Consider the following 23,253-nt stretch of genomic DNA (forward strand, 5'->3'; position numbering starts at 1 on the left):
TAATGTAAATCGTATAGGTGTATATATTTTGATGATCGTTTTTATACTTCAAAGTTATTGTAAACAATAAAAATTAACAAAAACATAAAGACTTTTTCTTCCCTGCTTTCAATGTACTTCTACAAAATGATCTGAGTATGAAAATGGACAAGCAGAGTTAATATTTACCAGATTTGCTCTATCAATGCGTTGCAATGTAATGAATGAAGATAAAGATCAGTATATTCAAGCCTCAAATCCAGTTAACAATACAAAATTGGATCAGAGCAAACATGGACCTCCAGAACATCAGAGATGGAATAGGGTTCCATGGAGAAGTGAGCATTAGTATGAAAAATGGTCAGTCAGCATTTTACTCAACGATAAACTGTATTTGCTGACAAGGTCATTGTATCGACCCCAGTACTTACGAAATGATGACTTTAAACGAGACAGCTGATATTCTTGTTTCACCAACTTGTTTGTCAAGAATTAACCTTGTTTTAGAAATTGTTATTACGTAGAACATGCTCTTGCATATGGAATAAAAACAGTGATATAAATCACGTATGGGGGTGATGAAGGTATATTGCAGCATAAGTAAGGGAAATTGACGATCCTTGGATAAGTTAAAGAGTCCAAATGTACATGTTCTGAAAGTCTTTAGCATTTGACCTATTCAAATATCCTTGTTTCGGTCCTAAAGAAAAAGAGAGAGAAATTCTGCTGCCTTGAACTTTATTCCATACACACTGCATGTAAATAATGTCCATACATTAACCAGTTGATGTGTGAATACTTCTTAAGAACTCAAACCTGAATAATAAAGCAATTGTAGTTTATAGACAAAAAAATCTGTTTTAAGTTTACAATCAGCTTAATCACTGGTTTTAGTCATTAAGTGTTTTGCAATATATGTCCCAGTACTTCAATTAGGTGACAAGACCATATTGTAAAAAGATAATGTCTGCTTTCCGTTCTATTTGAACTCTGCGTAAAGCATATTTTTTATGCGATTAAGAAAATTCTGTAATTCCAAGCAAAACAAATTTTATCCTCGATATAATTCTTCTGGCTATTCATTATTTTTGTATTAGTATCCCTTAAATAGCCTACTATGTTTGCAAAAGATTAAAGATTTGACAAGGGCTTACAAGTGGAGAAACAGTTAAAAAAGTAAACATTTGAGCGTAGTTCACCATTATAAACTTTCGATTCTTTATATAAAAACATAATCGAGATTTTAATGTCTTTGTTTTTGTAAAAGCAATTCTGCAGATCAAAACTTGAGAAAATCAAATCAAAGTCATGTCCTGGAAGTCTCACAGCAGAGGCATGTAATTAACCAATATATTTTGAGAATAAGTAGAAAGTAAAAGGATGTCATTGTTTCCAGTTTTGTCTAGTTGTGATAACATCTGCAAATGCCTCAGTTCCATATTACAGCTTAGATTTAGCTGCTGGTGTAAATAGGTACTGTAGTAAATTAAGTTGAAGTTGATACTGCAAGGTTTTTGACAACTTCAGTTTGGGGTCATCGTTTTTGAACGGTCTGGTGAATTTGTAAGGAAATATAATGGCTAACATTTTCCACACCAATTGAAAGAACTTTTTTCGACAATAAAAGATTCCATCTATCTAATCAATACATAGTCATTCTTTAATGATTTACATAATTTGTTCAACAAATATGTAGATTAGCAAACAGGAAATTGGAGTCAATCTAAAATTGTTTGCAGTCATCAAACCATAGGTATTCCTGCAAATAATTATTTAAATTACAGAAACATAGATTTTGGTATTCAAGACTATTTTATATTTAACAAATATTACATGTATGTTAATGCCCTGTTCACAGTGAGATTTTATTCGAATTAAACGTAAAGTTACCGAATTAGCTTCGTTATCGTTCAAGCAGTTTTTTATTATTAAATTTAACGCATTATATATCGCATTAGCTCCGTGTGAACGCTGATTATTTGTGATTAAATTTTGATTATAGGATTTAATTTTCACAGGACATTTGGTTATTTATAGGTATTTGTGCTATATTTGGTTCAAAAATTGAGGAAAGTATGTTAATCACTAAAATCAATAATTGTAGCCACTACATGATTTATCAAAGGATTCTGCATACAAATATTTACAATTGATCATAATAGCTTGTACATAAAATAAAAATTTTAATTCGCATTAGTTTACCTCGCATTAGCTGTGTGTATATTTAATATCGCATTTCATGTATATTGAACAGAAAATAATGAACACACACATAAACACACAAAATCATTGTTTTTATGAAGGGTTGATAAAAAAAAACCTTTATAAGTACATCCTGGGTGAGTTATAAACCATACCAACCGCATGTATTCTAGTGCTTTCTAGAAGAGCATAGCGGAAGAGAAAAATGTCTCATTTACAGGGCACAGCTATAAACATTAAGTAAATTAAAGATTAATCTAACACTGAATATAATGAGAACAATATTCGTTTACAGTTCGACTCAGAACATTCATTTTTCAAAGTTTGGATGACAGATGGTCTATTATAGAAAACCACAATAACAAAGCATAAAAATCAAAATGGACGAGCTATAACTAAAAAGATAAACAGAAAACATTGAATGACCAAGAACACGATATATATCCAAAATAGAAACCGATTTGTTGCCCAAGATACGTCCTTCCATGTGATATTTTCCTCGTTTTCTAATATTCTGAAATTTTTCTTCCATTGCTTCGCCTTCTTTGACCATGACCTCTCCTTTAAGGGGTCGTATTTTCCCTCGTGCTTTTCTGCACCTTTTTGGACTCACTACACGCGCAAACAGTTGCCAGCTCCATGGTACCGGTTGATTCTGCTGTTGCTTCTCGTACATCCATAGAGTCAGGATGGTCAGCCACACCACACTGCTGCTACTGGTCAGTTGAATCACGACGTTGATGTTGATAAGACTGACCGGAGTAGTGTTTGGTAAACGGTCAGCAATCATATTCAGATACAAAATTAAAGCCAGAAGCATGGTGACTGCGTAGGAGATCCGCTCTCCGGAAGATTCCGGAAGAAGAAAGACAAAGAAATTCAAAAAGCACAGATATGCAAGTGGGACAACAAAGTTCATGAAGAGATACGTTGGGTGTCTGGACATGGTAAAAGAGAGAACCATTCTTGAAATGCCGTAGAGGATGTCTGTATCATACTTCACGTCCGTAATGTCCCATTCTTCGTTTTTTATTAAAAGTTGTGGGACAATTGACACAAGGTTTTTCTCTAAATCTGGCCTCAATACTACATTTTCAATGGGTTCAACACTTATAAAATGTATTTCGCACCTTTGCACATCCATTGGATAATACAGAATATTCGCATCGCACTTTGTTTCAGATAAACCTACAGTGTATATATAGATTGTGCCGTTAGGAGACAAAAATGTCGTCTGGTATTTGTCTTCACTGGTCTTTAAGACAGTTTCTTCCGTTGCTGAATTGTAAATTGAAATTTGTGGACTCCAGATCAATGAAACAGGGACGGGAATATCATAGGTTACCTCTCTGGAAAAATTGGCCATTAACAATTCATCCGTCCATTTCATGCTGAAGATAATTATGCATGAAACTTTTCCAGATCTGTCGTCATACGCCACGACTGAATGAAGTCGAAGATCAATGAATATGGTGATGGGGTGGCTTTGGTTCTTTACGGGTCGAATATAACTCACGTGGTCTTCCTTCAAAAATTTGTAAAACTCCCTCAGCTTATCAATATCTGATGAAATTGAAGCAGGTACGTGGAGAAGCAATATGGAACACAATAAGACAGGCGTAAAAACACTCTCCGACCTGCTCATTATTTTTTTTATGTTTGTTGGAGTTCGTCAGATGCACGGGTTAAAAAAATTAGTTCATATGTTTGAAATGAATCCTTCAAACGTGGCCCGTCGAGTTGGTATTTTTCGGATCAAAAGAGAATTTTAAACAGAAAAGGAAATCAATGTGTAGTGTAAAATGATGAGAGTGGGAGACTTTGTCCATCTCTGAGAAGGACGGAAATACATTTGAAAAGCAAACATAGAAGGGGATTTCGTTTAGAACAAAATATCGACCATCTTGTTTTGATCACCTTTAATAATAACGACGTCGACATTAGACTAAATAAGCTTAATACTTAAAACGTTGGGTACAGAAAAGCGAAACAGAAGGCAGGCGATGGCTGAATTATTAGGAAAACTTTGTCGTCATACGTTATGTTCTACCAAGTTAAATTTGAAGAGATGTATTCAGTTAATATTTCGCGTCAAACTTCAGATTTATGAAACTTTATAATTCACAATAAGGTTTCTATTTTAAATATACTATAAAATTGTATTCATGATATTATTCAATACAGACAACAAATGTGGTTTAATTTAGTTTGATAACTGATTTTAGTATGGAAGTCTTCAATGCCATTTAAAATATCAATATGAATATTTTGTTTCATGTGTAAAGATTTTAATACTATTTTAATTTGGGTCAATGGAGATTTTTAACGCTTATTTATGTTTTACTTAACTACGATGTCTTTCAATGAAGAGATCAATTTATAATTTGATATTATCATATAAATACTCATGTAAGATGACTGATTCTTAAGTTTTGATGGTTTTCAAAATATTTACTGTTTCAAATATGCATTGCACTATACTTATAGACACTCTCTTTTTTAGAAACTTAATCTGTAGTTTGTATGCAATCCAATCAATGTGTAATGCCATTTTTTTTCTCTCGAGTAAGTAATTGCAAGCTCTTTAGAGATGGTTTTATTTGTAGAATGAGAAAATATTAGTTTCAAACTCTGGCATACAATACACACAGACATCCATTTCCAATGCTCTCTGAAGAACAAGTAGGAAACATTCAAAGTTCCCAATGCATACACAGAGAAAACATTTTCATGTATTTTTCTCTTTCAAATTTAAGTATGTTTGGTCGTAAACTAGATTTTCTTGTTACCAAATATTTATACTTATTGTTCCAACATTTTTATATTACACATTTTTTGGTCAAAAAAGCTTTACTCTTTTATTTCTAGCTACTCATCCTCTACGAAGTACAAAAAGAAAAATCGAATATCGAAAAATTTTATCTCATAATTATCTCCTTTGTTTATCTTATAAATGCAGTTCTGTTTAACAAGTAAATGAAGAGTATGATTTTTAGATCACTTCAAACAAGACTGACAAATAATTCCTTTAAATAAAAAAAAAATTTGAACGCATTTTTCAACGTATGAGTACACGACCACAGAATTTGTTCAAAGTCAAAAACAAAATCCTCATCACGTTTTAGAGATCAATATATACTTATGATGTACAGGTTTCTCGAGTTTAAAGTTACCTCATCTCTAGATCTATCCAAGTACATTACTATTTAAAAGATGTCGACCAAAACTCCTTGCAGGTATGTCCTCTCTTTAATAACACTCCTTTTGTGTGAGTCGTTTTCAATTTCATCAGATATTGACACTCTAATGGAGTTTTACAACACCTTGAAAGAACTTCCCTTGTCAAATATTCGTCCAGTTCGAAACCAGAGTCACGTCGTCACAGTTTACATAGACCTGATCCTTCATTCAGTTGTATCGTACGACGAAAAGACTGGAACGCTCTCTTCCGTAATTGTTGTGAATATGACATGGACTGATGAATTGGTGCGGGATTATTTTTCTAAAGAATTTGAGGATGAAGTTCCTATTCCCGTGTCTTTGATCTGGAGTCCAGGTTTTTCCATTTACAATACAGTAACAGAGGACATATCACTGAAAATTAGTGAAATCCAGTTGCATAAGAACGCCTTTTTATCTCCTGATGGTAGAATGCGAAATCTGATCGTGGGTTTATCTACTACGAAATGTGACGCAAATATGTTCTATTATCCTATGGATGAGCAAAGATGCGAAATACATTTTGTGAGTGAAGAACCATTCAACAAAGTGGTAATTAGGCCAACACGAGGCATGTATCTCGGAGGATCAACTGCTCTACAAAAGAACGAAGAATGGGAAATAGCGGATGTGACGTGTAAAACAGACATGATTTCTAACTATTCGAAAATAATAATTTCTTTCAAAATGACCAGAAAGTCGATGCATCTTTTCATGAACTTTGTGGTCCCACTCATGTACCTCTGTTTACTGAATCTGTTCGTATTCCTTCTTCCAGAGTCCTCCGGGGAGAGGGTGTCGTACGCAGTGACATTGCTTCTGGCTCTTATTTTGTATCTGAACATGATAGCTGACCGCCTACCAAACACTGCACCTGTTAGTCTTATCAACATCAACATTGTCATCCAATTAAATACAAGTTGCTTTGTTGTGCTGATGACAATCTTAACTCTCAGGATGTATGAAAAGTCGCAAACTGACCAACCAGTTCCATGGTTTTGGAAAGTGTTTGTGTCAGTGACATCAGCTAAGTGTCTTCGAAAACCACAACGTAAGATACATGTCATAAACGTGAAGGAGGCAGAAGTAAAAGACGAAAAGGAGGACGAAAATGACGATGAAGAAGTGCAAAAATCATTTGATAACAAGACAGGAGTCACGTGGGTTGACGTATCCCGTGCAGCAAATCAGTTTCTTTTCTGGATGTTTTTTGTTTTGTTAGTTATTCAGTCTGTTGTGTTTTTCGTTTTGTTAATGTGTCGTCCTGTGCCATTGTAATTGTAAATCACGCCTTTCATCATGAAGTAGAATAATTAGATGTTTTCTTTGGATGTTTTCTTGATGCTTATAAATCCCTCCTGTTAAAAGCCAGTCTATCGCAGTGCAAGTTCAAAGTGATATTCATTGGTAATTACATTCTCCTGAATGTGGAAGGTGGATGATAAGGAACAATGATGAATACAAGAAAAAAATACTGTAGTCAAAGCGAATCATGAACAGGAAAAAAACATGCACCCCATACTAAAGATATGAGCCCAGGAACAAAGGGTTAAATTAAATACTTTCCTAACATTAGTTCATTGATTGTATCTATCACAGACATAGAAATGAGGCAATCTTTTCCTTACATATATAAATCTTTCCTGCTAACAGTCGAATCTATCAAGGTGCAATATGAAAGGTCAAAGTGATCTTCCTTGGTAATTAAATTCTCCTAAATGTGACAGGTGATGGTAATAAACAGTGAAGAATACAAATAAAAACATACAGTAATCAGAACGAAAGATGAACAGGACAAAAATACGGAACTCAGAAGTGGGATCAGGTGCCAAAGGAGGAGTAACCATCTCGTGCCGAATGGTGGTACTGTGTAGTCAAATTTATTGAAAATAAATGACCTTACAAATGGTATAAAACATGTCAAACATATAATAGGGACCCATCGATAGGCTTTACTACCGTTAATTTACAAAAGCTGACTTTAAATAGGGTGGGGTGGGGGTTGAATCCATGTAAAATCAACTTATTTGTTTGAAGCCTAAGTTTAAAAATTGGTCTGCATAAATATGAGAAGTTGACAATGAAAAACTTAGCAACAGATTCATTTAAATTACTTTGTCAAGCAGGTTAGTTAGTTGTAGGCCATTTTCGTCTCATGGCATGCAGTTAAATATCTTTAGACCTGGCAGAACTGTAGTTTCTTCTGTTTTGAGTGTATTGGGATATATGAATTCGATATAGGAAGGATGTACACATAACTATTGTTAACTGATAAATCTTAAATATATATATTAATGAGTTGAAGACAACAGCGAGAGTTTTTACTTGTTGCCCAGAAGTTTTTGAAAAAATCTACTTCATAGAAATAAAAAAAATTAAGAAGCATAATAAAGGAGCACAGTTAGTGACTATAGGATTTCCAAAAGATTATTGGAAGTCCTGATTTTCAAAAGCTACATGTACATGTAGTTATGATCAATAAAGAACTCCAGCATCATTTTAAATATCAACAGATTAATTTTCATTCATACATGTATAACAAAAGGCAGCTGGCTCAAGGGCCTTATAGGTCACCTGAGCATCACGTAGCAACTCTCCAACACTTGAATTTGGTTTGTGTTTTAAACCAGAGGCCATGACATTCACAATATTGAAAGAGCACCATTGTTTATCATAGTTCTATATACTAGCATGCTTAATTTGGTTATTTAATACTCATAGGCAGAGTAGAAGAGCAAAAATATGCATTTCAACTAATCTGTAATAATCAGCAATAATCAGTACTGCCCCCAACCCAACCAAAGGAACTCCAACCTTAGCTGGGGCCATGCATTCTACAATTTGAGAAAAGGCACTCTTGCTTATCATAAATATTTAATTAATATCAAGGAGCAGATTTCAAAGCATTTATTCATTTTCAGTATATAATCATTAGAACCCCCTTTATGATACCCCAACCCAGGGGCCTTGAACTTCACAATTCTGGAAGAAGGAATCATAAATTTCACAACTTCTGTTTCCCATCACTTATAGATGCTAATTACCAAAATTGGTTCAGTGATTTCAGAGAAGAAGCTGAAAATAATCAAATGTTAACGATGGATGAAAACAGATAGCAATTGGTCATTCAGGTGACCAAAAAAGTAACAATCAAACTAATGAATTTAATAAAGAGTATGAATTGTAAACAGGGAAAAAAATCTAGACCACTGAAAGCACCTCAGAGGTGGGATCAGGTGCCACTGAGAAGTAAATATATCTGTCAAATGCTTATGTCATCATGAACTCTTTGGCTTGATCAATCCATATAAATTATTTACAACTTCACACATATACCCGTATGCATATTCTAAGTTAAAGATGATAAAGATCATAAAGTAAAATAAGAAATTTAACGCTTTATTTGCTATTATGCATTGATCATTTATATTGCAGAATTAAATCAATTTTTCATAGGAATAAATTACTAAACTTTCTCAGTTTCATGAACATACTGGCTTTTACTTCATATATAATTACTTGTAAAATCACTCTACTAAATTTTCATTATAGAGAGAGAAAGAAAGAGAGACAGATAAATAGCATCTATTATAAGGAAAATTACTAAAAGCGCTTATCATAATTTTAAACATGACAATTGCTTCATATTTTTTGAACTTGTAAGAGCTTAATAAGTAAAAGATAAATCGATCTATAAATAAAACATAAAAAAAATAACAATTAACAAAACTATAAGTTAATAAGCACTTTTTATGAACATCTAGTACAATCAAAAATCTCAAAGATAATTTCAGTTTTTGGCACCAAATTGTAAATATGGTAATTATTGGATATCTATAGCAATGTACACTTTGTAAATTACGCTACAATTTATATAAGATGTTTAAAAACATCTGAACAAGTCAGTGCAATAAAGGATGGGGATTTAAGCTGGAAGCAATCAAATTTTCTAGCTAGCACAAAGTTTTCTTCAAAAATAAAATCTAGAATTAAATAAAACAAACTTAAGCTAATATCCCCCAAAAAATTTAAGTAAGCTGTCCTTGGCAATTTAGGCAAAAGAACACCAGTTCTTAATTAAAATTTATAATCATGTAAGCAGATTTTGTCATGACCTAACTTTTCCTCATTATTTCAGTCATACCTTTTTGCTCCTCATGCAAAGTATTCAAAGTAATGCCCAAGCATTTAGACATTCATTCATACTAAATCTTATTAGCTTTGAAAAAAATAAATAAACACACTAAAAAGATTTTAAAGTCAAACAACCATTTTCAATAATTGACTAAATAACATAGTACATACTATGTTGACAACCTTTAATAAGGTCTTTTTTAAGATCAAGGCACAGACAAACACACTGATTTAGAGTCACAGATTGACTGCTGATGCATCTACATACATTATACATGTATACATTACTTCAATCTTATAAGTGCATTATTTCTGTGATTTAAACTCAACATGACTTATTGGGATATTCTAAATACACACTGCTAATACGAAGCATTAATGAAAAAAATATTTCCTGATCATTTCATTCAATACAGATATATAACTCCTTTACATACAATAATTACTATGACATATATACAATAAGTAATATTTGTAATTAAAAATAAAGATCTTTATATCTAACTTTGCACTCTATAAAAGACTTCATACTAATAGCTGGCTTAACGATAGTCCATAGACAAGTCATTGACCATCACAGAAGATGAAAATCAACGAACAACTTCATAACAGGAAAACTATAGAAAATTCTTATATCTTGTTCAGGTTAACAATCAGAAATTAGTTCTCCTCAGTAGACTTTAGACTGCATTGTCATCATCTGCAGTTGAACTGACAAGGTTTCCATTTGGTCCTGCTATATTGCTACAAACACCTGATATGCTCACCGAATCAGACATTTGTAATGTTCCCGAAATATTAATTTGTGTGTCACCGGGTGTGCTTTGGTCTTGAGTCTGATTTGGAGATGTTTCTTCAGTGTCGTAATGAATTCGATTAATTAAGGAGTTCACACTTTGTCCGTTACCTCCATCAAGGTCGTGATCGGGCATACTGTTTTGAATGTCTCTATAACTCTGTGTACTAGGCTGATTTGCGATATCATGCCGTAACTCTCTGGCATCCATCTCCATGTTCTTTGCTCCTGATTGGTCAGTGGCTGGGACAGGAACTGTAGTGGGATGACCTCCTGTCTGACCCTCTCCTTGATCTCCTGACCCGGATTCTACAGGACCTGATTGGAACAGGTCAGACCCGCAGCTGACCGTCGAGTCCGGGGCTGCTATGGGGTTCCCCTCCTCAGTGGATCCATCTGTCTGCACTGGGATATTTATAGAATTTCCTGGAGGTCTTAAATCTGATATTCCTCTAGGACTTACTTCTTCTAGTGTCTCCCTTAGCTCCTTCAAATCTTTGTTTGACCCTTCCTGACATGAATCACATTGAGCTATGGGTCCACTTGACGGGACTGGAATGTTCATGGAATTCCCTTGAGGTCTTTGTGTATCTGATGTGTTTTCATGGGTTTCACTTTCTAACACTTTTCTTAAATCTTTCACTGCTTTTGTAAGACTTGACCCTCCCTCATTGGAATCAGACTGTTCATCATGAACAATGGGTCCCCTATTCTGAACATTGCTAGACTGAGAATTACCTGCTATGTTTGTCTGTCTTGAACTTTCTTCTGATCTTGATAGTATAGACTCAGCATTAATATTTGGAACTCCAGCATCTAAACCATGCGTAGTTTCCATCTTTGAACTTTGCCCCATAACATCCTTTGTACTCACAGACTGATTCTTTTTATATAAATCCTCTGGGTCATTTAAATTATCATCTAGAAAACTAGACTTTGGTGAAGTTTGATGGAAGGCCTCAATTTCTCGACTAGTGGGCCCTGTACTCCCAGCTGATGTTCCTTTACTTTCATCTTTTCTATTCTCTATCAGCCTTCCTTTACTTTCATTTTCTCTTTCAATTTCTTTCTGAGTTCTCCTAATTATAGAACTGACTTCACTACTCTCTGACTGCACTGATATTGTAACAGAGGGCGGTAGTTGATTGTCTTTCTGACCAGATATTTCTTGGTTATAAGATGTGTATTGGCCCGTTAAAGTAATTCCCTCTGTATTTGACTTCAGAGATTTTTCTGGTATATTTTTATCAGAAAATTTGACAGATTTGGATGAAGAGGCCATTTTGGATGGACTAGCAGATGTTTGGGGAGAGCTATAGTTCTCTGATCATGATAATTATGTTAAAATGACAAATGTGAAATAGAGAGAGACTTAAAATGTTCTCTTTTTTATATATTGGTCTGTAAGCTGCTTGTAGAATTATTTCTTGGTGGTTCCATATTGTAAATATAATTTTAACAAAAAATAAAACAGAAACAAAATTCAGTAGGTGATTTGTTCAGTGAATAATCGAATGACTAAGAAAATCAGAAGTGTAATGCATAACATTACTGTAACAGTAGCAGAGTCATCTCACAAAGTTCTTAATATCAATTCTCTGTAATTATCAAAATTGGTTGGCCACGCATGGAAAAACATTTTGATTTTTTAATGAAAATTTTAAACAACTATGGCATTGATTGTAAAATCTAAAGTGGGTTTATGAAATAGACCCTTGGTTGCCATAGAAACGGGGTGCAAAAATCCTCAATTTCGTTAATTTTGAAAAACGTGTACTTATCAGGAAAAACTGTGTCCAGAAATGAAAAGAGATAACTTAATATGTTTTCATTATTTAAATTTAATACTACAGATTAAAGAAATTATATCTGTAGTTTTGATTTAATCTCTCAATAGTAAATGGCCATTTTACACATTATAACATATCAGATATGTGATTGGTTTAGTGTAGTTTTTGGAGGCTAAAAACAAAAAAGGCACACTGATTACAAATTTAGTAATAATTACTTATGAAAGGCTGATATTTGATTATTTCAAAATATGTAAAATATTGGTGGGACATTCAAAGATATAAAAGAAATTCAAAGGTAAAGATTACTTTTTTTCTACATTTTGAAGCATTTTTTGCTTCCTAATTACTTCCCTTGAACTACTCTCTAACGTTTGGAGGTACAATGTGTATTTAGTAAACATTCATCTCATCAAAGTTTTACAGTCTGGAAGAAGAAAAGAAGGCTAGACATCTTAAACAATGAAGACAGAAGGTAAATTTATGTATATACTGAGCATTACAAAAATATCAAGATTACCCAATGCATATTTTCTTAGTTTTATTTGTCTTACAATACACAGATGCTTTACCGGTAGTGGTCAGTGGTCCTTTTCAAATCAAGCGAACTATACCTTTTGACAGTTTGACTTTCTGACCAATGAATTAATTATTTTTAATAATAAAAATGAATTTGAAGCATATAAACATTACTTGCTGATAGAGCTGAACCTCCCCCCCCCCCCCCCCCCCCGAAATATAAATGAGATTGTATAAAATCTGTGCCATTCAGTAGGTTTACTTTCTATGATTTGCTGAGACTCAGAGAGACTTTTAAGTGAACATTATTTATCTTTATGATATATTATAATTTCCACTTCTGTCAGTTTTCATTCATTGTTTATCCTATTATTTCAATTCTTTATTGTTGGCATTAGGCACATATTTTACAGAATTGTGTTGTTAAAATATTAAACTAGAGCAAGTTTGTTTCTATAAAAAAAAAGTGCATCAAAGTTTATCATGTGTGAGCACAAGCATAAAGTAGCTAAGTTTTTTTAAATACCGTAAATCTTTGCTGTAGATAAATTTTTAGCAAATTTGCGAGTTCTTTGTATTCGTAAAAATATTTTTCTTAAAAATAAAATACCAATAAGAAAATGTAAACAAAGTAGTGGTAATTCGCAAAATTTTGAAACATAAAAATTAATCAATACCATTTTGACCTGACTTCGCAAAATAAAATCGACGTAAAAATTTCCAGATTTACAGTGGTATTCTATATACTAGTATCAGCAAAATATGGTCATGTGATGTTCATAAGCAGAAAATAATAAAACAGCATGTTTGTTTTGATGTCATTGTTTTATTTAATAGCTTCTATCATTTAAACTTTAAATTTATCATATATATCCAAAACTGTACTAATAGTATTGACAAAATAAATCTAGGTTAAGAATGCCCTGGAAATATTCATTGAGTTATTTTTGTTTATATAGACTCTTTTATTCGTCTGTGAAGTACCGGTACTGTATAATCTATATTTCAATTTTGTGCGAATAATATTAATCTTTTCAAATAGCAAACAGTAAAATATATATATGTACACTTGTACATATGTATTAGTGTTAAAACAAAATTTAACTGGAGGTACTGTGAGCAATGAGCTCACTAAATGATACCCCCTGCCTCCCATATGGTTATAACTGATGATAAAGTCCATGTTTTACTGTGGCCGGGAAACCCAAAATATGTGTCGGATCAAAAAGTGAAATAGGAGGTGCACAATGGCAATATGTAATAAAGATTCTGTGAAAGGTTCATTAAATTTCACTCAGTGGTATAAGAGGAGTTGCGGATAATAAGAGATGGGTACCCTAAAGCGTAACAGACGAACGGACGTACAGACAGATGGACGTACAGCCAGACGGACATACCGATTACAGTATACCCTCCCTCTTTTCGAAGGTATAATAAAACTATATACATGTACATGTAAAATATTCACCTCTGATTTATAATGATATTTGTTTTATACACACTGACCATGTTTTATAGTATTCTAAGCGAATTATTTGATACTCAGGCAAATATTCACTACTGGTAAGATGACCACATATATGAACATGTCTGTGTATGAATGAAATGAATTTTCATTTTGATCATGGTCCTAGGAAAATAATTATTTTCATAATTTTTTCATCAAAGGATTTACCATATGAGATGAACAAAGAAAAAGTAAGACCAGTAAACCAAAACGGGACCAAATAGGCCATGACTGAAGTTCAAGTGCATTCTGCAAGAAAGTGGACAGCCTAGATTTTGTTCTTTTCAAGGTAACCATTCTTAAAATATGAAAGTAAATTAAGGACAGATGATACAAACAAAAAATGGATGCCTGGATTCGTATATATTTTTTGGCATAATTTAATTGCAAATGATGCTATTATTAATAATAATAATATTTTACTGATTTAAACATGACCCAAGTTGTTATTTTCAAATTCTTTGACAAAAATTTGTTTGTATCATCTGTCATTTCAGTTTATCTAAATTTAAACCTTGCTTATTTCTTTTTATAAACAAAATTTAATACCTGTCCAGTAACAGAACAATTCTTATACTAGAATAAAGAAAACAACTTTCTAAAGGATTACATACACATTTAATTAGCTTGAAATCGGTGTATATTGGAAAGTGCAAGAATTATTTACCATTGCAGGTTGAGAAGGGATGCCATATTTTAGGTTTGAAACCAGACAAGTGAAAGCTGAATTCCAACCTACTTCAACATACTTGTACCCACTGTCTTCAAGATATCAGTGTTTGAGATGTCAAAGTTCAAATATAATAGGAACATGTTATCTTTGTGATGGCATCCTCAAATCTTATGCCGTATAACAAAATGTTTTAGAACTTATCAAGCTTTATCCTGTACCTTGCCAAAAAAACTCAACTCAGCATAATTCTCATTAACTAATTATCAGTGTTACGAGGGTTGATCCAAAGTAATGTCACAGTGTCCATATCTTTAATATTTGGCGTCATATTATCAAATTTGATATACCACAAGATGCACAAATATAAATCTAATTAAACTTGAATTTTTCATTCAATAATGTTCAACTGAATTTATTTTATAGATCTTTAAATCATAGAACATAAGGGGTGTCGCCGCGTCACAACCGAACGTCACAAAATAAAGTGTAATTTTTTAGAATAAAAAGGACAAACCCAATGAAAAGCAATTTTTAAAAAGCGCCTAATCGCAAACTATTTTAAAAAGACAAAAATTTGCATCATTTTTTTGTCTAAATTTGGAAATTATTTGACATCATTGCTATTTTTGGTTAATAACATCGTTGTTTTACTCCGGTGCATTGAAAAAAGGAAATGTCGAAATGGACAAAAAAGCCAAACAAACTGTAATGCATTTTTGCTTCGAATTGGAGAAATCGCCAGTAGAGATAGTTACATTGATTCACCAAACTCACAGAGAAAGAACTGTAAATAAGAGACCTGTTTAGATGGTTTTAGCGATTTTTGGTGGGTGATGGGTCAATGAATGCGCAGTAGATGATAAGAAGACAGAAAGAAGGGGGGGGGGGAACGAATCGTTCAATGGTGTGTGACGTTGTCAAAAAAGACAGACAATTGGAGCGATATGTTTAATTTTAAGTTGGTCTCATACTACTGTCCAAAGAATTTTGACAGAAGAATTAATTATGAAAAGGGTAAGTGTACGATGAGTACAAAGTTTTCTTTATGAAAGTGAATTTTGTGAACGCGTTTGTGGATCTCAAGTATTTTTAATGAAACGACGGGAAGCGTTTAAATGTATGACGGCGCGTATCCATCAGATGACGTTATTTAAGTGCGGCGACTACCATAATTGCATGATGTATATAATCCGATTTTCTGAAAAGTATAAATCATGTTGAATTGAAATTTTCAGGTCTGATTTGAAATAAATGTAGTTTTCATCATTAATAATTTTGTTGTCTTACGTCGACGGGTAGCGATTTTATCGAAGTTGTGACATTACTTTTGGATCAACCCTCGTACTTGCATATGTCAATGTAGGTCATTACTGGTACATGCCTGACCAACAAAAACTCTAAAATTGAAAAATCAGAGACAAGATTTTCAGAGCAGCAGAAACAGTAAAATTTGTCACGTAAATCTAATGATATGTACCGTAGTTGAGAATACATGTACTCTTAATGTTGCATATTTATATAAAAAATAAAAAAAGCGAAAAGTTCTCGTTTTCAGAATTTATATTTACAAGTGAAAAAAAAAGAAAAGGAGATTGATATAGTTGGTGTGATGAGATGTTGGCAGGAACCTAGTAAAATGAAAGGAAGAACTTAGATAAAATGATACTTGTGGGGGACAGTGTCTCATGGGGGGGGGGGGGGGGGGGGGCATTGTTTCAACTGACTTTACAGAATACAAAAGATCCATTGCAAACCTAATTATTAATTATATGCCAAACACTATGTTTACAGTTTTCCATTGTTGGATATTTATGTCTAAATCCACGATAACTTTCCCAAAAGGATGTGATTTTTTTTTAAAACCAATGTAATTTTTCTCAAGTTTAAAGCCGTGTTTCATAAGTTTTAAAAGAAAAAAATCAGAAGGGTGGGGGGATGAATTTTTGACTTCATTCAAAGTATCTGTGGTTTGCAGTTGCCCATGAATTTAATAAATAAGTATACAAAGTAACAAGTTGAAATGAGTAAAATGTTAGGAATGTCCTGCTTGTTTTAGTTTCATCTCAGAATTTTTCAAACCTTGAAAAAGGAAAAGCCACAAGGCTTTGCAATTATTTGACATAGCATTACAAAATGCATTATATTTTTGCAACATCATAAAGATGCAAATTTAAAATGCCAAAAAAATTTAATTCAGATTCACATTTAATTCATTACACAGGTTTTATAAAAGAGTAAATAAGTGTAGTTTTAGGAATATTGTTAAACGCAGCCATTTTGGTTAAAAATCTGGTATTCCTGTCTCCATGGTAACAAATCTTGCATTCCTGTTTCCATAGTAACAGAGAATGGATAGGGAAAATTTTATTTCATATTAGTTTCAATCTAAGGGGATAGTTTCAGGAAACTTGAAACATGCCCTGGTTAGTCTACATGTACTTCAAAATTGTCAATTTTACGGAAGGGGGGGGCATTTTGTGCAAGTTCTATCTAAGAACATACATGTATAAATGCTCTTGGAAATGGGATGTGAGTATTTTTACATGACACTTCTCCTAGATTGGACTAATTTTACTGTAAATGACATCAAAACAGGTAGAAAGGAACACTTCTTTTCTATGTGAACTTAATGAAATGTGCATATGTTCCTTGAAATACGGAAATTTTGCAGATTTTGGGTAATTTTTCATCAGCTTTTAAAAAAAAAATATTTAAGTGTCCCATAAATATTTTAATGTGTTTAAACTAACTTATGTACCCTTTATACAATGTACTGTTTCATGAATTTCAAATCAGTGTGCAAAGTATTAAAAAATCGCTTTGAAAAAGGGTCTAAAATGGTAATTTTCTCAATTTGGCAAAATGCCAAAATCCCCAAAGATAAGCGTTGTTAAGCCATTATGTAGAATTACAGTTTTTAAAAAATTATGTTGTAATACTAAAGAGGAATAATGGTAGTTTTGAAACAAAAGTAGATTTTCCCATTCTCTTGTTTCTTTTAAGCTCATTTTTATTCAGTAAAACCTACAAAATCACGTGTTTTGGTCAAATTTTAGGACGAATTTACAGGGGAAACAATAGGTGCCGTTACCATGGCAACGAGGCATTTTTTGAAATAAGAAAATATAAAACCATTAATGATGTGACAATGTGAGTACACACAAAAAGTTTCATTAAAATTGAAAATGTAGTGTGGCCAAGCATTATTGATATTGTTTGATAATTACAGAGAATTGATATTAATTATCATGATTATAATTTGTGCACAACTTTTTCATGACATTATCCACTAGGGGCTACCTAAAACTTAAAAGAGAGGTACATATTTCCTAGGGGATCCAAGTAAAGTCTTATTTTTCCACTGATTTTGCATAAAAACTCAATAACACTGAAAATTTCCAAGTGTGGAAGTGAGCCCCTCACCAATGACTCCTCTAGATTCCTCTTGTATCAAAATTTTATTTTTAATTTGACTTACGTAGCTCTTTAGTTTTTTGTCGGGTAAGACCAAATTTTTGACCCAGTATCCTCCAGAGTGGAACTTTATCATGTTCTTCATTGAGTTCAGAAGCCCAACGAGCATAAATGGAATCTTGCAAATGCACCAGCTCTGTCTCTGAAAACAACTATGAGGATCATAAAAAAATTCAAAAAAATATATTCTAGCTAAAAGAACGTCTATAGACATACCCATTCATAGTGATAATCAAAATGCTTAAAGGAGAATTGAAAGTGTATTGCCTAATTGGATAGCTGCAGAACTGTTATTAATAATTAAGCTCTCTGCTTGAGAAAATTCTAACAGAGAAAGCACTACTCAAGAACTACAGATCCATGCTTTGTAAAAATCTTTGCCTTTTTGACACTTGATTCAGGTATTATTATTAATTATATTTTATGTTTTCCCCAGCTTCATAAATGATATCTGATAATTATTCATGCATGTAATTCCTATTCCTTAATGTTTATTTACCTTCCGATGGTTCAAGTTTGTGAATGTGGACGTAAATCAGCGGTGTAAATTGATGGTTTTTACAACACATGGATCTGTACCTCTCTGATTATCTGTTTGAATTTTCTCAAGCAGAGAAACTTATTCAAAACTTAACCCAGTACTAATCTGCTATTCAAATAAAAAAATTCAGTGGAAAATTGATTCTGAATATTATATTAAACATGTACCCTCTGTTAATGGGTCTTGGAAAAATGGTTTTGCAGCATATTCACTGTTAGGAGTCTGTTCTGATGAGTACGAAACTTCTTGGACTAAAACTCTTGGCCCTGGTGGTGGTTCTACTCTAAGATTAGATTGATTCCTTGTACCAGGGAGTGCGGGCTGTGTGGCATTAGTGACATTATGACGGTATTTGCAACAAGCCCAATTGCAATTTTTTCCACAGCTGTCTTAACGCTTTACACCCATTAGTAATGGGTGTAAAGCGTTAAGACAGCTGTGGAAAAAATTAATGGGTGTAAAGCGTTAAGACAGCTGTGGAAAAAATTGCAATTGGGCTTGTTGCAAATACCGATTTGCAACAAGCCCAATTGCAATTTTTTCCACAGCTGTTTTAACACCCATTAATGGGTGTAAAGCGTTAAGACAGCTGTGGAAAAAATTGCAATTTTTTCCACAGCTGTCTTAACGCTTTACACCCATTAGTAATGGGTGTAAAGCGTTAAGACAGCTGTGGAAAAAATTGCAATTGGGCTTGTTGCAAATACCGTCATAATTGTATGCATAACATTTGCGCTGAACCTGTTGGGCTGGCTGCTGACGAGAACCAAGGTTTGTGGAAAGGGAAGACTGCATGTAAATCATCCACAATTCTGCATCAACCGAGGCCCAGGACAGTGAGGTATTGTAAGATTTTTTGAGTCGAAATTGAATGTCATAATCTAACCAATTACCTCTCAATTTTTCAGCCCAGCATACCAAACCCGAGTTAAATTATACATGCAAGAGTTATAAATGCATCTTTGCATATGACTGCACAAAATAACCAGATTTATCAACATGAGATAAACCTCATTATCAGGTACAAGCTGCACCGTCGTCACATTCTCTTAATTTTTGTTTTGATGCAGATGTGACGTCATCGATCAACGTTATATGAAACCCTCTGACAAAAATAATAAATACTGTGATTTAACCTTATGATAAAAAAAAGAAATCAATGCATTAATAATCATTATAACTCCAGAATGCTTTTCTATATGATTTTTTATTTTTTCTATTTCTTTTTAAGAGTTGAAATCGTTCTTGAATTTTGCTTTTTATGAATTAAAAAATTTGGACGGAAAACGCGCATTGATGAAGTTTTCCGTCCAAATTTTTTCTTTGGTACATCGATTAAAGAAAAAAAAAATTACATTCATTTCTTATCATTTAATTATCATTTAATTATGATTTTAAATCAATAAAATGAAAGTTTCTTGCACTTTTCCTTACATTTACGCATCAAAAACAGTGCGCACGAATACATCACCATAACGTTAACGTTGCTGAAAATTCAAAATGGCTCTAGGCCTAACCATCTAACGAAAAAACTTTCTCAAATATTGTCGTGTGATTACCAACATTCTCTGAAAATTTACAGTTCTTTAACGCAAAATCTTACCTGTTGTGTTATCCCTCTGGGTATATTTTTCCGGTAAGTTATCTTAGTTCGTAAATACAAAGGGATATAATATAAAGGCAAATATCCTATAACAGTTCTCGGTCACAGAAAGTTTGGATTTCATTTGCGTATCTTTCCATCTGAATTTCAAACCGAATATATGAATAAGTATCACAACCTGTCAATGCTGTAAAACCTGAAAGAATCTGCTGCCGACTGTTCAAGATTAAAAGAATCCCGTCCTCATTCATGCAGTGTCGTTTTTCTCGATCATTCGTTTCCCACGATTTATATATATTACGGTTTTCCCAGCTTTGGTAGCATAATAAAACATTTTTTCAGAGTTCTGTTATTTCATACCAGATATCTCAAAGTCAAACATTTAAGAAAAATATGCGGATTAAACGATTTCCCCCCTTCTTTCCTATAACTGTATTGTCGTCATGCAGACGATTTCATTTGTTTAGCAAAGGGGGATAATTCAAATTGAAACGAAAATAATTTAATTTTAGTTGTAACACGTCATTTGATTGGTTAAACGGTTTTATCCATTTTGTATAACATAACTTGCCTACGTCACAATGAGTTACGTCAAAAACGTATTACTCCGCTTAACGTTAATTTTAAAATAACGCTCAATTTTAAGCCTTTTTCCGGAGGAAATATTGTCTTATTGTCTACCCTGAAATTAAATTATAAGGAATAAAGCTTATTTCAACTTATGTTATCCGATATAACAAAACTTGGGGCAGTTTACGCTTTCTTATAAACCGCTTCGCGGTTTATAAAGCGTAAACTGCCCCAAGTTATGTTATATCGGATAACATAAGTTGAAATAAGCTTCATTCCTTAAGTAAAAAAATAAGTCAGGAACGTAACGGACAGGTTCAGAAATTCAGGAAAATATTTATTAAAGTAAAAGTATTTAATTATTCCTTCAAAAAGTAATCTGGAAGCGGGAATGTACATGATTGTAGAGACTGCCAAAGTAGGTCCGGCTGCTTAGTGCAAGCGAACTCTAGATTTTATTGATGCAGTTTTCAAAGGAATTTTTTATCCAATCAGAATCAAGTATTTTATAGAAATGAAATGATTGTTTTATCACCCAAGTGTGAAGAGTTATCGTTCTTTGTACAAATATGCAAAAATACGATAAGAAAAAATAAAAATATGGCAGTTCACTTCAATTCTTAAAAGTTTTTATACAATTAAATACATTGACAAAAATTAAATTTTTAAAGCTATAAATAAGCAATCAAATTTAAATTGTTCTGAATTTCTTTTTTCCCCAAAAATATTATCAAAAACTTATATTTATTCCTTTTACGAAACATTTCATATATATACTTCTCAACACACTGAAAAAGTGTAGTAGAGCTTACACTACACGAGTGTGAGAGAGCAATTGCATTCATAGCAGAAGCAGTTGCGTCTATAGAGAAGGATATGGAGATAACGAACAGTATTCAATCTCAACGTCCATTAAACAATATACAAAATAAGAGCAGAGCAAACACGGACCTCCGAAACATCAGAGGTGGGATCAGGTGCCATGGAGGAGTGAGCATCCCCTGCCGACCGGACACCCGCCGTGTGCTCGTTGTCATGATCAGGAAATAACGGAAAAATCCGTCGTCAATTCAGTGTATAAATAATGGACTAACAATTGGTATGAAAAACGTCAGTCAGCATTTGACCCAATGATAAATTGTATTTGCTGACAAGGTCATTGTATCGACCATAGAATTTACGAAATGATGACTTTCACCGAGATTGAAGATATTCTTGTTTCATCAACTTGCTTGTCAATAATTCACCTTGTTTGCAAGTGATGAAGGTATATTGCTGCATAAGTAAGGGAAGTTGACGATAGATATCCCTAAAATAGCCTACCATGTTTACAAAAGATTAAAGATTTGACCAGATCTTCCAAGTGGGGAAACAATTAAAGTTAAAAAAGTAAACATTTGAGCGTAGTTCACCATTATAAACTTTCGATTCTTTATATAAAAAAACATAATCGAGTTTTTAGTGTTTTTGTTTTTGTAAAAGCAATTCTTCAGATCAAAAATTGAGAAAATCATATCGAAGTCATGTCCTGGAAGTCTGACAGCAATACCATGCACTTAACCAATATATTTTGAGAATAAGTAGAAAATAAAAGGATGCCATTGTTTCCAGTTTTGTCTAGATATGATAAAATCTGCAAATGCCTCAATTCCATTACAGCTTAGATTTAGCTGCTGGTGTAAATAGGTACCGTAGTAAAATCAGTTTAAGCTGATACTGCAAGGTTTTTGACAACTTCAGTCTGGGGTCATCGTTTTTTGAAAGGTAATTTAAAAGTGAATTTGTAAGGAAATATATGTATTGAGTAATGTTTTGGCTAACATTTTCCACACCAATTGAAAGAACTTTTAATTCGACAATAAAAGATTCCATCTATCTAATCAATACATAGTCATTCTTTAATGTGATTTTCATAATTTGTTCAACAAATATGTAGATTAGCAAACAGGAAATTGGAGTCAATCTAAAATTGTTTGCAGTCATCAAACCATGAGGTATTCCTGCAAATAATTATTTATCAGGAGCTGGTACAGAAACATAGATTTTGGTATTCAAGACTATTTTATATTTAACAAATATTACATGTATGTTAATGCCCTGTTCACACGGAGAGTTTAATTCGAATTAAACGTAAAGTTACTGCGAATTAGCTTCGCTTAGCGTTCACACGGAGGATTTAATGCGAATTAGTTTAATTCGAATCAATTTACTGCGCATTAAATTACTTCGCATTAGCTCCGTGTGAA

At 33.0% G+C, this 23,253-nt stretch overlaps 2 protein-coding genes and 1 long non-coding RNA gene across 3 annotated transcripts; 2 read left to right on the forward strand and 1 right to left on the reverse strand.

The window, feature by feature from the left end:
* Window positions 1–5,394: 5,394 nt before the first annotated feature.
* LOC134266190 (neuronal acetylcholine receptor subunit alpha-6-like) lies at window positions 5,395–6,678 on the forward strand. The gene has a single exon (XM_062748420.1). The coding sequence runs from the start codon at window positions 5,395–5,397 to the stop codon at window positions 6,676–6,678; it is 1,284 nt and encodes a 427-aa protein (XP_062604404.1).
* Window positions 6,679–9,149: 2,471 nt separating this feature from the next.
* LOC134266191 (dentin sialophosphoprotein-like) lies at window positions 9,150–11,653 on the reverse strand. The gene has a single exon (XM_062748422.1). It carries the CDS (start codon window positions 11,610–11,612, stop codon window positions 10,215–10,217), a length of 1,398 nt encoding a protein of 465 aa, XP_062604406.1. The 5' UTR covers window positions 11,613–11,653; the 3' UTR covers window positions 9,150–10,214.
* An 847-nt stretch (window positions 11,654–12,500) lies between these two features.
* LOC134266189 (uncharacterized) lies at window positions 12,501–16,326 on the forward strand. Its single transcript, XR_009991915.1, has 3 exons — window positions 12,501–12,595; window positions 14,308–14,435; window positions 14,822–16,326. It is a non-coding gene; the product is annotated as an uncharacterized LOC134266189 (long non-coding RNA).
* The last annotated feature ends 6,927 nt before the right edge of the window (window positions 16,327–23,253 follow it).

Source organism: Saccostrea cucullata, unplaced genomic scaffold (assembly GCF_032062105.1).
Source record: "Saccostrea cucullata isolate Sc308-1 unplaced genomic scaffold, CSIRO_AGI_Scuc_v1 ctg16075, whole genome shotgun sequence".
In the NCBI taxonomy this organism is placed as follows: domain Eukaryota; kingdom Metazoa; phylum Mollusca; class Bivalvia; order Ostreida; family Ostreidae; genus Saccostrea; species Saccostrea cuccullata.

Excerpts from the sequence above, each read along its gene's own strand:
- LOC134266190 (XM_062748420.1), top strand. The coding sequence starts at position 5,395 with ATGTCGACCAAAACTCCTTGCAGGTATGTCCTCTCTTTAATAACACTC.
- LOC134266191 (XM_062748422.1), bottom strand. The coding sequence starts at position 11,612 with ATGGCCTCTTCATCCAAATCTGTCAAATTTTCTGATAAAAATATACCA.